At 45.9% G+C, this 16,631-nt stretch overlaps 1 protein-coding gene across 1 annotated transcript in view; it reads right to left on the reverse strand.

Moving 5' to 3' along the window:
- Positions 1-569: 569 nt before the first annotated feature.
- LOC104511887 (intraflagellar transport protein 140 homolog) overlaps positions 570-16,631 on the reverse strand; it is a gene marked incomplete at both ends in the record, with an annotated part of 48,760 nt that continues 32,698 nt past the window's right edge. Inside the window, 11 exons of the mRNA XM_010154675.1 lie at positions 570-711; positions 1,017-1,183; positions 1,267-1,479; positions 1,695-1,901; positions 2,666-2,848; positions 3,063-3,191; positions 3,576-3,719; positions 3,810-3,942; positions 4,294-4,389; positions 5,433-5,623; positions 8,174-8,351. Coding sequence (XP_010152977.1) covers positions 570-711; positions 1,017-1,183; positions 1,267-1,479; positions 1,695-1,901; positions 2,666-2,848; positions 3,063-3,191; positions 3,576-3,719; positions 3,810-3,942; positions 4,294-4,389; positions 5,433-5,623; positions 8,174-8,351 — 1,783 coding nt within the window. The remainder of the gene's footprint in view (positions 712-1,016; positions 1,184-1,266; positions 1,480-1,694; positions 1,902-2,665; positions 2,849-3,062; positions 3,192-3,575; positions 3,720-3,809; positions 3,943-4,293; positions 4,390-5,432; positions 5,624-8,173; positions 8,352-16,631) is intronic.

Consider the following 16,631-nt stretch of genomic DNA (forward strand, 5'->3'; position numbering starts at 1 on the left):
AGCCTTTCGTCATGACTTGTGCCAATTACGTCTTTTTCAGTTTAAAAAGGGAGGCATCTCAAGGGCTGGTTTTACATTCTCCCAGTAGCTGAAGCACTGTCAGGACAATATGTTAAAAACAGGGTTAATCAGCACAGCTGGAGAAATGAGCACGTTTCATAACAGAGCAGGCCATGGTTCAGTCCCAAGGCTGGTGCATGTGGTGCTTCTGCCCTGAAGAACTGATTCACCATTTCCTCAAATGACTGCAACTTACAGCTTTCTTTGGCCAGGTGGCAAGTGGAATACAGTGTAATTGCTGAGGCATGCACCCAGATGGACCCTTCTGTTCCTAGAATGTTTAAGAATCCACTACTATTTATGCACTGTGTCCTGTGAGCTGGCTTATTCTCTTCAGTATTGACAGGAGCATAGTTTCTGAGGTCTGCCACGCGCTGCTGCGCAGTTCGGCTCTGTGAACGAGTCGCTACTATGTAATGTTTTCCTGGATGAGGTAAGTGTGCTACACCAAGCTGCACTCTATGTAAAATAAGGGCTCTGTAGGTTGGAAGAATTATGAATTAACTTACCTTATGGAATTCCTCCACACGTACATAATGTTCAACCAGAAATCCCAAGACATCGCCATGACGGACTGCACTGTCAAAATCCTGTTCTGCTAGGAGAAGCTCACACTGTCCGACTGCTTCTTTGGGGTCTTCAGAGTAAACCCTAGCAAAAGAGCAGAAAGACCCTGTTAACAACTGAGGGGAGCATTCAGCTTGTCATGTGAAGAACAGGGAAGATGTTTTTACTGTGTTGTTTCGTGATCGCCTTTCTGGCTCCACTTCCCTTGGGCAGTACACTTGCTTACATTTCAGGTTACCTTTTCATCTTTAATGTCAACAGCACTTTTAAAAATCACATAATTGTTTCCCTGCCACAGACGTAGCAGAGCGTGCAAACTATTTATTAAATTGTAGGTACAACTTTTCTTCTTGTACAGTTGGTTTTGTGCCTCGAATGCTACAGCTCACCTCCGAGCATGGATGAATCGCTTAATCAGGGTCATCTTGCTCTGCAAATGTGCTAGTTTGCTTTCCTGTTCCACAGGGCTTCTAGTCTTCGCTTTTGAAAGGCACTTACATGCTTCTGTCAGTGCTCCTTGTGCTTTCTCATAGTTCTGATACTCATCAATTTCTACCTGCAAGCGGAGGAGTGAGATTAATGACTTGCTCCAGAGCTAACGAACCAAACACCTCTCGCAGTCACAGACAGGGGAGGTACCTGAGCACATGCATCATAGAAACCTGCCAGTAGGTCAAGGGCCCTTCCTTTAGTATAAAAGCTAATGATGTTCTTCAGAATCTCTGGGTCCTTACGCCAATCCAGTGACTGTAGATAGTTGGCTGCCATGATATAAATCTCTCTCTGTCTGGAAACTCCCGCAAAGAAGACTATTTTCTCAGTATCTCCAGATTTCAGCAGTGCCCTCATAGCCTAGCAATGGGAAGAGGAGGAAAAATACCACTGTGAATGCAAAACCACAAGCTATGCTAAGCTAGCTATGTGGCTAGGAAGCCACATCGGGATAGTCTACTGTACAAAGACTGATCCAAGATTTACTTCTCAAAACACCCTTGTTTTGAAAAATTTAGGAAGGTAATGGGCTCAGCCTCTTCAGATTCTTTTTTTCCCTATGTATCCAGGCTGACCTTTAACTTATTTCCTGCTTGCGTGTATTTCTTGGTGGCCATGTGGTAATTGCCTTGTCTCATGCAGCAGTCGGCAATCTGCTCCAACAGCTCTCTCCGGGACTCCTCAGAGAGATCCTCTGAGTCCTTGGAGACTGTCATCTTCTCAGCCATCTCCTCTGTGATGGTCAGGTTCTGCTTCAGGCAGAGTTGCAGAGCTTCGTGGTACTAATGGAAGTGAGAAGGCAATGAGATGTTGCAACACGGCAGGGATACTTCACATTGCTTGTGGTGTAACCTATGGAAATCAGCCACACGAAGGCACAAATGCTAGCCGCTGTGGGTGCTTCATCTAGAGTGTTGTGGAGTTAAGCATCCCAACATCAGCTCCCACTCAAGTGCACATGGTGTCATTTTGTTCACTGAGAACGTGTTTGTTCTCCCATGAGGACCATGGTTTCTCACCTGCTTCCTCAGAGGGCACTAAAGATTCATCCATTTCAGGTCTTTGTGACACTGAGAGACATGCAAGTCACTTATTAGGCATGATTGATTGTATTAAGGTTTTTAGCCAATACAAATAAAATAAATACAGACATTTGCAAGATTTTGTTAAGTATTTTGCTGCTTCCCGTATAGGAACAAATTACGAGTAGAATATACAGTAGCTTTTAGCCCAGAAAATGTCTACTGGGCCCTTGCAAAGCACAGAAGAAGGTAAGACACAGGACCTCATTGAAGAGGAGTGGGTAGAGGGCTGCTTTGGTGCCCAGCACCTTGGTGAAGCAAGGTGGAAGTGTAGGTGTGAAAAGGAGTGCCTTCCCCGTGTTGGTGGTGTGACAAGGGGGCCAGTGTTGGGGTTTTTTTGACTGATGATGTTATAATTCCCCTGTAATCTTACAAATGTGTCCAGGTACCTGTATACCAACAAAAACAAGTGTATGTGCAGACCTGCTGAGCTGCAAGGAGGGACCACAGAAGCTAGAGCTCACCTTTTTGGCTGTTAGCAGCAACTCCACTGCCTTCTCGTACTGAGCATGTTCAATAAAAAAAGCAGAACAGCGGGCTAGCAGAGCTGGGTCTGATTTTTCATCCAGGTCTTCAGCAATTAGCTGTAGGGCCCCAAACTGCTGTGTGGCAAAGGCTAGCTCCAGGGCTTTGGAGAAATGTCCTGCCTGCAAAATTAAGAATGAGTCTTTCCATACTAGACTAAGCACTGCAGAATCAGTTCACAGGATACCCTAGAGTGGCTTAATAAAGCATTACTCACTGTGAAGAGATTACTAGTAAGCAGTACATATAGTAAAAACTACAGTTGATTTAGTGTTCCTATGTTGTAGGAACCAATTCAGCTTAAAGTTTGATATTTTGTACTGAAAAGACATTTACCTTGTGGTATAACATGACAGCTCTGTCCATTTGCTCCCCCTTTTCCTCGTAATAGCAGGCTGCCTCTATCATGTCTTCCGGAGAGCTCAGAAGAGCCAGGTTCATCAGCTGATCATCTAAATTATTCTCCTGTTCAAAAGTAAAGGTTTAGCGTTAGGTATGCAGCAAGCAGGCTCTGTAATTCTGTCTTCTGGCAAGCCTGCAGCTTTGCACTGTCACACTGTGACTCGGCAGCTACCCTTCCGCGTAAAACCAGCACCAGCCCAAGTGACCTGGAGCTGCAACGACGATCATCTGTTTCAGGCAGTTTTCTGTTGAGACATACAAGCAAATAAGGCCCCATCCGACCAAGCCTTTATTGACGCCCCTTCTGTCGAAGATGCGGGCAGAAACTGCTTCATAGCAGACCGTGCCTGAGCAAGCAGCATCTTAGAATGCACCACTTCTGTTCTGTGTGCTGCCCGAGGACAGAATCCTACTTTGCTGTTGGACAAAGTGTACCTCTTGGCGTACCTTACACAAGCGGATGGCATTGTTAAATGCCTGCGCCCTGGTATAGAAATGGACCGCCTGCTTGATCTCATCCTGACTCTCATACTGGCGGGCCAAGTGATACGACGCTGCCCAATTCCCTGTTTCATTTGCTATTTCAGCCGCCTGGAAAGGAAATGGTACAGCTTTACTTTGTGCCCACCTCATCCCAAGAATGAGAATTCTCTGGAAGCAGACGGGAGCATGCTGATTTACCTTCTGAATGTTGCCCTGAAAGCAGTGGACACGGACCAGGGAAAAATAGTCCTGAGCCAGTGCATAGTATTTCAGTGCAGATTCCATATCTGATTGGCTCTCCAGGTACTGTGCCCACCATTTCCACAGGCTCCTAGAAAAGCAACGACATGGCAGTAACAAGAATTGCTAGAGACTGCACTTTTCACTCCCGGAGATCTTGAACTCGACTAGATACATTTTTTTCAGAATGTGGACAGGCTTTACCCCAGCCCAAGGGGGACATTCAAAGCTTTGCACTACAAGGGGTTCAACCTAGATATCTAATGCAGCTTCTTGAGCAGGGCTGGAGCATAATCCTGAGAAGCTGCAGGAGTATTGTGATGGAGAAGGCAGGAGTTGAACTTGTGGGTGAGAGGATTCATACGCTTTCCTGGCTCTCCTCACATGTCATATTTCGGACCTGAAAGTCCCCTTCAGGAAAAGGAACAAGCATAGCACTGACTTGTCTTTCATCTTGTTGACGTAGCTCTCCAGGGCTTGTAAGTCTTCAGCGAGCATTCGGGGTACCTCGAACCTATGTGTGTCTGACTTCTCGTAGCTGTAGAGAAGAAGAACATTGTAGATGTGAAATGACTACCTTCCTATTAGCTCACTTCCTGTGTAAAAAAAAAATCCACTTAAAGTTGTTTGACAGCTGTAGAGTAACAACACTGGTAATAATGCTTCGCTTGTATTACTGAGGTCACTGCAAGACCAGTTGCAGTCTGCCAGCACCGTCAAAAAAATAGTTCAGTGGTCCTGCAAGGCACCTGGGATCAGGGAGGCAACGTGACCTTGGGACAGTAAATAGTTTAGAAGTGCCAGCAATGGTCCAAAGAAATATCCTTGAAACTGCCACAAACATTAAGCACATCCCTGTGCAACTGGCTGGAAAGGCTGCAAGAACCCTGGGCTTCTCATCTTGCCTTATCCGTCTACCATCCACTGCAACTTCAGCCTCCTTCCCACTACCAGGCAATCACTGGACTTAGGCCACCACCCACCGCTGGAGTCTCTTCCCCACCTCCCTGCCCACCCTGATCATGTAATGGGACTGTCTGATCACATCAGCGCGCTACTTTGACTGAACAGAAGTGACCCTACTACAGCATCATATTGGAAAGCGCCATATGGTACAACTCATGTAAGAACAAGATTTCAAACAACAATCAAACCCAAATGTTGCATTAAAAATCACCCTCCCTAACTTCTCTAGGGACTCATCAGTCACAGGAGAGGACCAGGCGCACCCAAGTCAGACTAAATTCTCCCACAGCAGTTGTGTCTGGGACTCTCAGGAGAAGTAAACAAGTGGTTTTGTCATGGAAAAGGAAGGAAAAGAGGGCAGTGGTCTTCCAGAGACACGTATGGGATTGGACATTACTGGGGTTCAACTGTTGGCCCCAACAAGACACTTAACCTTTCTGACGCTAAGTTTTATTGTAACAATGCTTTCACTCCGTAAGATAGAAAGCACCAGAAACAGGAAGAGACTTTAATTAATTATTGGTAGTCGTGACCAGACATCCTCCTTAGCCTGCCTCCAGACTTCAGGGGAGACTAGGGCTCCAAGTCCTCTGGGTGCCACAAGCTGGTGCTTACTGGGTAAGCGCAAGACTCCGCTCTCCGACTGCCTCCAGGTGTTTAGCGTAGTTGTAGTAAGTGGTACGTAGGTGAACCTGATCGTGAGCTTCAGCTGTTTCGATGGCTTTCTGCCACTGGTTTGAGGCTTGATAGAACTTGTTCAGGAGGTCGTAGCGTTCGCAAGCCTTGTACAGTCGCTCTGCATCCTCCTGGAAGGACAGCATACAAACACCACGTTAGCTCCGGCTGGCGTTCCGTGGGTGACCTTCGCAATGGGCACCGCACTTCGGAGGAGTTGATTAGTGCACGTCGTTGTAATGCAATTAAATTAACAATAATTCAGGTAGGGGGTTTAACCAACTAAATATATGTAGCCTGGAATAGCACATTACTGGGAAACAAGATGTTTATGTGAAAAATAAGGAAAGCACTCAGATCCTGGCATTTACTGCGCAGTATCAACTGGGGAGTGACGTGAGCAAGCCATCAACAATTAAATGCTGTCACCATGGAGCACAAACCATTTCAGAAATGGGAGAGATGCTCATGTGGGGCTACAGTTAACGGCCACGCTGCCCACCCAGAGATGAGGTCCAGGAGAAGCCCCACGGCACAAGGGATTTTGGCAAGAAGGTGCCAGGGGACCTCCTGCAACCTCCAAGCTGATTGTGGATGACTGAGCTCTGTTCCAGGGAATAAATGCTATTGATTTAAGACAGAATTAGAACAGGAGATTTTACTGATGCTGACGCAAGGGTGAGCAAATTTGGAACTATTATTTTTACACTTCTAGAGGTCCTCCTGTGGAAGGAGCATTTTCCTGCTCCACCCAACTGCTGTCCAGCTGAACACTATATTTAGTAAATCAAGATTATCTGTCCAAGACAGAAAAATAGTTTCTGTCTCTTATTGTTACAAATTCAAAAAACCACAGAAAGTAGAGATGGAAGATGCCTGCACTTTGACTCCATATGAGATGAAAAAAGCAACAGAACTGCTTTTGCTACAGTTCCCCTCCACCTCTCCAAACAGACCTAGATTTCCAAAAGAAGTATGGACACATTTCAGCCTCACAGCTTTCTCTGCCAGGAAGCTTTTCCAAACATTTAGTTTGAATCTTCCTCTTCTTCACTTCAACTCAGAATAGTTACTCTCTCTGTAGCATTTATACTCTTAAAATAGTTGCAGATTGCTGACCACATTTTAAAGCCAAATTCTAACTATTTGGCTATCTTAAAGGTTTCCTTGTGTGTGAAATCCTTCCAAGAGCTTAACAATTTGCACTGCTTTTCTCTGAACTTCCAGTTCATCAGCATTTTTTTTTTCTGGTAATGAGATGCTTCAGGGTGAAGTCAGTGTTCCAGCCGTAACTGCAACAGGCACACAGACGTTACCAAGTCAAAGTCCCAGAATGCTGTGTCTCTTCAAACGCAGCCCCTAACAGATTTTTGCTGTCATAGAACTTCTCCTTTCCCAGTTTTTCCCTCTTACAGATCATATCCCTAGATCTTTCATGGTTCCCAAACTAAAAGGCTCTCATTTTCTTACAGATCGTTGATGAAGACATCAAAGGTGAACCAAGTTCACCTGAACATGCTCTTACCATTCACCTCGCTCAGTAGTGCACCAGGCAGTTTGCAATCCACATGATAATGCTGGTCTCAAACCCATTTTAGATCTCAGTTCTATTGGTAATCAAGGGGAGTGGGATCAGACTACAGTAAAGACACATGGGAAAGACAAGGTCTGTTTTGGTATGTATTTGCTGCCAGGTTGGGATCTGGATACAGGACCAAGGGACAGATGCCCCACGCACCAGACTGTGGGGAGAACAGCTTGACCACCCTCTCCAGCTGTGCTGGATCCAGGCAAGCTATGCTTCTACGACGGGAGAAGCCGGGAGAGAAACGTGGGTGACAGTAGGAGAGCAGGCGAAGCAGCAAGCATGACTTGCCAGAGCTCTCCAACCCCACGGGAAGCATCAATTTTGTTTAAACTGCTTAAATGCCTTATTCCAGCCCTTGTTCTCTGGCAGAACACAGCTTTAGCCTTTCACTCTACAAACAAACATGTCAAAATGGAACTTGCACTTCCCACACTGGACCTTAAAATATGTTAGTTGAAACATTTTAGCTAGAATACTTTAATTTTTTTTCAATCCGCTCAAACCTAGAATGATTAAGCTTGGCAGAATTAGACCCCAAGAAAACAGTTTTTCCATTTAATGTTTCACATGTAAACCATCCTTAAAAGATGCTTCCCTCACTGAGCAGTTTCCTTCATTGAGCAATTTTTCATTTGGGAGCAAAACTCCCATACAGATTCTGTACAGCGGTTAAGAAAACAGACAGATTAATTTGCTGTTCCCCTACATGGCTATGGCTCCTGGTGCTCTGACTTCCAAGCATTAGATTCTGCCATGCTTGTTCCCATCTACTCTTTGAGGAACATGAGAAGGGCTGAGGGGATGCTGAGCCTCCGGGGTTCAGGAAAAGGCCCTGCTCAGTGTCACACAGGAGTCATGTAGCACGGGCTTGTGCGATGCTGAAGGAGATGCCCGTTTCCCTAGGATAAAAACTCCACTTCAGGAAAGTAGCTGTCAGTACTACTCTTCAACACTCCTTGGAAACCTGGCAATAGGTTTTACTCCCCTCCAAGGTTTTTGCATCTCAGAATTTTTAAAAACCGATCAGGTTCTCATTTTTGTCCCTCGTTACAAGGGGTGGGTATGCCCAATGTGTATGGTCGGCGGGGTTTACCAGCATGCCCAGCTGAATGGCCAGCACAGCCACTCTGGCCTCCTGCTCTGGTTCTCGTTCAGCCTCCCTCAAAGCCTTGGCTCCTCTGGCGTGACCCATGTTTCCAAGGCAGATTTTGGCCACATCGAGCCTCTGAGTCTTCACACACATGCGAGCCATGTTCTCCCAGACAGCCTCACTGTGAGAAATGGGAAAGAAAAGGAGAGCTGTTACGGTGTCACCTTGAGGGCTTGGGTACTAAGCGGGTGAGATGCCAGGAAAGAGGAGAGTGTGAAAGGAAAAACCCTTAGTACATTGGACACTTGCTGGATGTAACAAAGAAACTCCAATTGCTGTGTGAAGATGGAAGAGGAATAGAAATAGGCCTCAGACATAAAGGTTCTGGACAGTTAAAGCCCACAGCATTACGGAAATATTAGGGGTTTTGTTTTACACTAATGCCTAAACAGCAGCAGTTACGTTTGTACGTATATAAGCATTTATCATGCACCCACCCCAGTGGTTCTTGCTGTAGCTGCAATATACAGATATTCACAATACTCCATCATCAACGTTCAGAAATCCAAAGAAGAACTATGAGAAAAGTCTTACATAGATAAACCTTACACTGGAAACGTCCTGCTACTGTCCTGCAACAGGAGGGCTGCGACACAGTTGACCACTACCTGGGGTGACAAGCAAAGATTTTCATAGATTCCATTTCCATTTGAGGCTCTTCAGAATAAAATGCAATATGCTTGACTAATAGAAATCATAAACATTCAAAATACAGTTTTTTTTCAGTGTGCAGACCTCAGCGAAGGTATGGTCCATACAGCCCTCAGACACCACCATAGCACACAATGAGTGTCTAAAGGATAGAAGCGAGAAGAAAAAGAGTTGAAGGATACTTCAGGTCCTGCATCTGCCAGCATATGCCCTTCCAGCTTTCCTATGACTAAAATGTTTTTCTCTTCCCAGTTGCTGTGGGAAAGCCCTGCACAAACAGGGGAAAGTGACTAACCGGGAAGCAGCAAAGCAGACAAGACACCACATGCTGTCAAACACATCCAGTAAAGAAAGGCAGAGAAAAAAATGCTCTTCCTGATTTACTTTACCATTAGAGCATCTCTTATTTGCAACCACAACTGGTATAAATTTTTTCAGGTGGTAATCAACATAAAATATGTGGCATAAACTTCATTAAGACCAGACAGTATAAAGAAAATAGGACCAGAAGTAGTGAATCAGGCACCCTCTCTGTGAAGAACTTCTTCCTGATATCTAATCTAAACCTTCCTGCTTTCAATTTAAACCCGTTAGCCCTTGTTGTGTCACTACAGGCCCTTGTAAAAAGTCCCCCCCAGCTTCCTTGTAGCCCCTTCAGGTACTGGAAGGTGCTATAAGGTCTGCCCGGAGCCTTCTCCAGGCTGAACAAGCCCAACTCTCCCAGCCTGTCCAAAATAGCAGAGGGGCTCCAGCCTTCGGAGCATCTTTGTGGCCTCCTCTGGACTTGCTCCAACTGGTTGATAACCTTCTGATGCTGGAGGCCCCAGAGCTGGATGCAGCACTCCAGGTGGGGTCCCATGAGAGCAGAGTAGAGGGGGACAACCCCCTCCCTTGCCCTGCTTGCCATGCCGCTCTGGATACAGCCCAGGATACGGTTGGCTTTCTGGGCTGCCAGCGCACACGGCCGGCTCATGTCCAGCTTTTTTCTACCAGTACCCCCAGGTCCTTCCCATCAGTTTTGCTGCCCCTGGGGAATGTGAGCAAATTAATGCAGCTCTGGTTAAGGAACAAGAAACAGGAGAAGCAGAACAGGCTTACTTAAATCCCAGGCAAACTCACAGTTTACCTCTCAACAGTTGTTAGCGTAGCAAGAAAGACGAAGCTGTTCTTGCATCCTTAAAAGGCAGCAACTCTTGTCTCCAGGCCTGGCCCCACTGCCGCATATAAAATGCCAAGTAATGCTTTACCCTGCCCCAGGCCACGCTCTGAGAACTTCCTGTTCTTCCCCTCCTTCTCCTTCTCCTTTTCTCCCCCTCCTTTTCTCCCTCCCGGAAAGCTGCTCACATCTGTACTTCATCAGCCAAAGTTGGAAACTTAATGAATTGCAGATGCAACAACAGTGCGAACAGAGCCATGGGAATGTGCTCCCTGAGCATCCCGGGGGAGTGACGCCTCCCCATGAAGCACATGAATAAATTATCTGCTGCTGCACCCCGGTCTCCCCAGGCTTCAGTCCCCCTCGATGGCACTGTGGATTTGGAAAGCAAACTCTGACACCTCTTAAGACTAGACACAAGTTTTACCACACATTTGATGAAAAAGGTTTTCTTCCTTTTTATCTTACCTTTGCATCTGCTTTTCTGTGAAACTGTTTACAGCATCTGACAGTCTGATTTTACACACCCTTCTCTTCCCATATATTTTTACATGAAAGTTTAAAGAAAAAAATCCAGTAAATGGAGTGTTATTTAGAAGCGTTGGAAGTTTACGTGTCTGAAGCATCTCACTACAAAATCTCTCTCCGTGAGATGGGTATATATGGAAAATGAACATATGTTCTCTCTCTTGTCTCTTATCTTTATCAGGAGAAAAAAAAAGCAGCTGTCTTTCCAATCTGGGCTCCACTTCATTCAACAGGACCCTAATTACTCTGCTTTAAGAGACTACTGTATAATGCAAAGAGAAACACTAAGATAAAATATCTGTAACACTAATAACAGACATAATTTCTGTAACACTACATTATATATAATCTGTAGTAACATATCATTATGTCTCTACAACACTGTTATATATATCACAATATATTTTTATGTCCCTAATGTGTACATCTACATCGAGCAGGTGAGTGACCCTGGTGCCTCAGGCACAGCCTGAGCTTTTCTGTTACGAGCAGAGATAAATCCAGCAAGTGGCTTGTGCAGGCCCAACAGCGAGGACAAGGAAGCTTCACTTCCCTATCCCAAAATAAACAGTACCAAAAACTCAGAGCAGATTCTCAGCAGCTCGGTCACCGGGGCTGGCAGTGGGTGTCCTGTCTGGTGCCCAGCCTTCCCCCTCTCGCAAGGGGCTGGGATGGACCATCGCTGAGGGCACGGGGCACCACCCTGCCCAGCCTCCACCCACTGCTCTCATGCTGCTCTGTGCAGAGGAAAAGCCTGGGATAAAGCAAGAGCTGCTTCCTAGGGAAAATTTTCAACATCTATTGCTACTTTTCAAACGTCAACCCCTTCCCTGGATTTCAGTAACTGGAAGTTCCACCTCCAACCCCTGAAAAATACATGTTAGAATAATGTCGTCTGGCTTAAATGTACAAGGGGGGATGATTCTACCCAGGTAATTAATTTATGATCTCCTTTGCATACGCATGCTTTGACAGACGGGTCATAGGATAAAGCATCATTCTGTGGACCCTAATGGCTTCAGAGGCCTTGGACACGGTCAAATGAGACTAACTATGTGACACTTAGAGTTAGCTGGGATGAAAAGTTGATCATTTAGAAGTACAATGTAAAATTTTAAACACATCTATCAAAATGGACACTGATCTTACCTTCAAGCCACTGAAAAATAAATAGTTGAAATGTCAAAACTGGTCACTTACTGCCTGTTTACTTGTAACCAGGAAAAAAACCCCAGGACTTGAAAAAATGAAGTTTTATCAGATGTACCTAATTATATTCGATGCTTTTAAAATGCATTTATTGGATTCTGGTTATTCCTGTTAGAGAGGCTAAAAGACAACAGGAAACTAAATAATATAAGAAAAGTTGCAACAACTCAGTGAGATTCTTGTTAGTGTTAATCTTTCCAGTACCTGAAGGGGCTACAAGGAAGCTGGTGGGGAAAGGGGCCTGTAGTGACAGGACAAGGGGCAACGGGTTTAAATTGAAAGGTTTAGATTAGATATCAGGAAGAAGTTCTACCCGTAGAGGGTGGGGAGGCACTGGCACAGGTTGCCCAGAGAAGCTGTGGATGCCCCATCCCTGGAAGTGTCCAAGGCCAGGCTGGATGAGGCTTGGAGCCACCTGGTCTAGTGGAAGGGGTCCCTGCCCATGGCAGGGGGTTGGAACTAGATGGTCTTTAAGGTCCCTTCCAACCCAAACCAGTCTGTGATTCTATGATATGAAACGAGTGCTCTGAGAACTATACCAGGTATTTTTCATGCACAGCAAAACCACTGAAAGCTGCCTCGATTACTCCTAAAAACTCTTGCCTGGCAGAAACCAAATTTGATAAAGCAACAAAATCTTTACAGAATAGCATCTATAATATCATATTAAATACATAATTTTTTCCATTCCAGACTTATCTTGACAAAATTGACACCAAGCTATTGTTCAGTGTGAATTGTATCCAACTAAACTCGTGTCCTGAGGAGCGCAGTAGGTCCTGCAACTGAATATACTGCTGCACAGTTGTCAGTAGGGAAGTGTCCATGAAGGGGATTTTTTTTTTTTTTAAGGATAAGAAGGATTTCTGCATTGTTTTGTACTGGAAGCACAAGATCTCTGAGTAAAGACAGAGAAAGCCACTGACCATGAATGTGCCAAGAAGAACCATTTGATTAAAACAGTAACAAAAATCAATAACTGACCCATTCTGGTATGAGCAGGCTAGGAAAATTTACCAGATCTTTGCAAAGCTCATTGAATTTTGACTTAGTGTGATCTACTCATTTGAGGTATTCCTCAATTTTACATAGTTAGATATTGTTATTAGTTGAATAAAATGATAAAAAGCCATTTGCCTATTAAAAAATAATAGAAAAAAAGATTTTTGTCTGCATAAACAACTGTAAACAGAATTTATTAGGTAGTAAATGGACAAATTCTGTGTGGAAGCAACTAGTTATCTGACATAATCTAAAATAGTGAGATTCTGAAAGTAAAATTATATTTACATAACTGATTTCTCACCCACAAAGACCCAAAATGCTTCATTTCATTTGCTGTGCAAATTGTAGGGAGTAAGTCAACCTACCACTGAGCATGACTCTCTGGCATGGAAGAACCAATCATAAGTCAACCTACCACTGAGCAGAACGACTCTCTGGCATGGAAGAACCAATCAGCAAACAGCTACTTCCAGACAAGAATGGCCACCAGAAATTCTGTCATGGGAAAAAACCTCACCATGTACTTGCTGAATTACTGCAGCCAACAGCGCTCACTCCTGCCTGGCTTTGCTCCTCGGCACTCTCCATACTGGTGTATTAGCCAGGTGAGCTGAAGACTGCGGTGCTGCTGCCCCTGCGGCTCTCTGACTGGGTTCACTGCCATCATCCCAAAAACACCGAGTCCCAAATCAGCTGAGATGTGGCAGTCACCATCAACAGAGAGACATTAGGGACTTAAAATTACGCAGCCTTTTTGGAGAACGACCACCTCACCACAGCTAGAGGGCTAAAGCATCTGATTTAAGGGCAACTTTGTCACCAGTCCCAGAGCCACCTCCCGTGTTTTATGTGGCAGTGAACAGATCCACTCGACTCATCTCCATCTGTTCCCAGCTGCAACTCACTACACAGTCACCCACCGTTCTGCTGCGAAAACAAGGGGCAGTCTGGGAGAGAGAAAGAGGTTTATTTTTTCCTCTGGGAAAGCTGCCTGAAATGCAAACTCATTGACTTGCATGGATTTGCAAATGTAGCATGAAGAATTTCTGCCATGGTGTTTACATTACCTGGTCCCTTTAATGCTCAAAGACAAGTATGACTTAGGAGGAATCTGATTTATTTTTAATGTTGATGGGATTCAAAAAAGAGGCTGAATATTCTCACGCCAAATAATGGGTGTGGAAGGATGTGACTAAGTTTTAAATGATGAGACTGATTTGTTCAGCCTTTGTAAAATACGATCGCTTTTTTTCTTTTTTTTCACATGTAACATGCAAACAAAGTTTGTGCCCTCCTGAAAATACATGCTCAAGCTTCAACAAATCATAAAAATCAAAGACAGGAGGGGGCAGAAGCATATGTGCGACTGGGGAGAAGAGATTTTTCCCTAGAGGTAAATCTCTCCTGGCATCACCTGTATATGATCATCTCTCCTGCTGCTGAATCACAGGCTTAAAATAGTAACAAATAATCCAGGGGTTATAAAATATGAAAATAAAGTCATTGTTTCTAGGAAATTTCTTCGAAGAATGGCAGACACCAGTATGTTGTTTATACTGAAACTTCTAAAATCAGAGATGTATGGGAACATGACCAATCGCAGGAAATACAGAGACCAGAGATGCTGTACCGCTGAGTATGAAGATGCTCAAAGTACCCAAGACTTAACCATTTAAGGATTAAAACTTAACCAAGTGCACAGAGAAGGAGTGAATTCATAGCCAGATGTGTACATCCAATTCCAGTACCTGAAAACTAATTGTAGTGGCACACGAATTTCGACAAAATATTTGCCACTCAACAACAAGTTTTAGAAAATAAAATGCTGACTTTCAAAATCTTTCCAAACAGTGTGTCTGCACGGATTGGGCAGTGCGGATTCGCTGACTGAGGGTGCCTTAGCTAGTAAGGCAGAACTGCCATAAAATGGGATCAGTTTCTAACTCCACTGATTGCACTGATGTGCACTGTCGTGCCAACGTCTCGGGTGGGGTCGGTGCCGCGCGGCTGCCCCTGCTGATGCGGGCACCCCGCACGCCTTCTCCCTGCTCCCTCTCCAGGCTGTTGACGGGAGTGTCGCACCTGCATTTCACAATACGGTGTTTCACACTACGCCTTGTACAGGGTTTTTTTTCAGCCTAAATAGTTTTGACGAGCTCAGCTGAAGGAAGGGCGTAGCCCCAGGCGATAAGGCCCAGAGGGGCAGCAGCAGCGGTGGGGCAATACCTGCCATTGAGCCCTGTTCGTGTCCCCTGCCCGGTACTGCTGTGGCAGCTGATGGAAGCATAAACCGCTGAGCAGCCATCAGGAGAGATGGCCTCTGCCAGACCCCCCTGGAAACATCCATATTCAGGGCCAGCTTGAATGTCCTCGAGAACTGTGCTTTGATCTGCTGAGGAGAGCTGCTTTCCCTGCAGCTCTTGTGCGCTCCCGGCTCGTGGCATCGCGGCTGCGTCTGCACCGCGCTGTGGACACAGGTGTTGTATGAAGCAATGTGTAGAGGCTTTTCCATCCTCTGGGCACTGAAGGGGGGTGGCACTGCAGAAGTTCACAGCAAACCGGAACGCGGGGCTCAGGGCTGCCAAGCCCTGCACAGTTGCAATGCAGCGATTTTCAACCTCATTCACATTGCAACACTTGGAACTGCCTTTTCAGACACCCTCAAATTCGTTTGTTTATCAGGCTGAGAATCTCGAGATTCTCTACTTGCTGTTTATCTGCCATGCTCCCTTCTAGGAGGGAGCAGAGAGGGCAGGGTGCACCAGCGGACACCCCCACACACCTTCATCGTGCTCTTCAAAAGCTAGCCCCGGTGTCTTGCTGCCAGCAGAACGCATTTCCAAATCCCGCTCCTCAGACTGTGTCTGCAGACCTGATGTTCCGAGGCGGGAGGCTGGGGACTCCTTTTTCCCGAGCCCTGAGGACCTCTGGTTTGCCCCCTGGGCTCCCCTGCACGCGCCGCCCGGTCCCCGCAGCCCTGTTGGCGCTGCTGGAGGGTAGGAGGGGTGAGACGAGAAACGGGGAGGGAGGCTCTCTGAGGGGAGGAGGTACAACTTTAGAAGGCTCCATAGTCTTTTCCTTTCAGGAAACACATCCTGTTAATGTTTGACTGCTGTGGCAGTGGCTCTGTTTGTTGCAGTCGACTACGCCCCGAGGCTCACCAAAAACAGCCACAAAAACAGCCGTTTCCTCTTCGTGCAGAGGTGGGGGGGCCTTTTCCTCATAGCAGTGGCTGTTCTCCAGCCCTTGCCCTCGGAGCTCGGATCTTCGGAGAGGGACACGGCAGAGCAAGCTCCTCGAGTTACTCCGAACTCCTCTGGATGACAGTGTTCAGCTTAGCTTTGAGAGAATGACCTTTGTCACGTTTTACAGGATATTCTGAAGTTTGCACCCCAAAAAAAGGCTTTTGGAGCAGTGCGAGACGACTCGGTGGACCCGGTGCGCTTGGCACGCTGCTGGCAAGCATCCCCGCCTCTGCCCGGCAGCAGCTCAGACTCAAGGCTGGATTCCTCCTGATTTCTCCTCACCTCACCAGGAATGTACCTCCCTGTCGTGCAGTTCCTCACAGGACCCGCATTACTTATCAAAGTGCAAGAAGGTGGATAAGCCAAAGCTGGGAAGGACCTGAAACAGCTTCTCTGTGCTCTCATTTTATGGAATTTGCCTACCTACCTCAGAAAATTCTCATTTCCTTGATCCGAAACAGCTCTGGAGTTGACTTTGAGAATGAACGGTGATGTTCTCTAGCCCTTCGAACATCCTAGCCAAGCTGCCGCTGTTTGAAGGCCAAGTTCAATGTGCTCAATGTGATTGAGACCTCGAGTCTTCTGCACATAGAGGCTGGCAGAAAGC

Source organism: Eurypyga helias, unplaced genomic scaffold (assembly GCF_000690775.1).
Source record: "Eurypyga helias isolate BGI_N326 unplaced genomic scaffold, ASM69077v1 scaffold1067, whole genome shotgun sequence".
NCBI lineage: Eukaryota > Metazoa > Chordata > Aves > Eurypygiformes > Eurypygidae > Eurypyga > Eurypyga helias.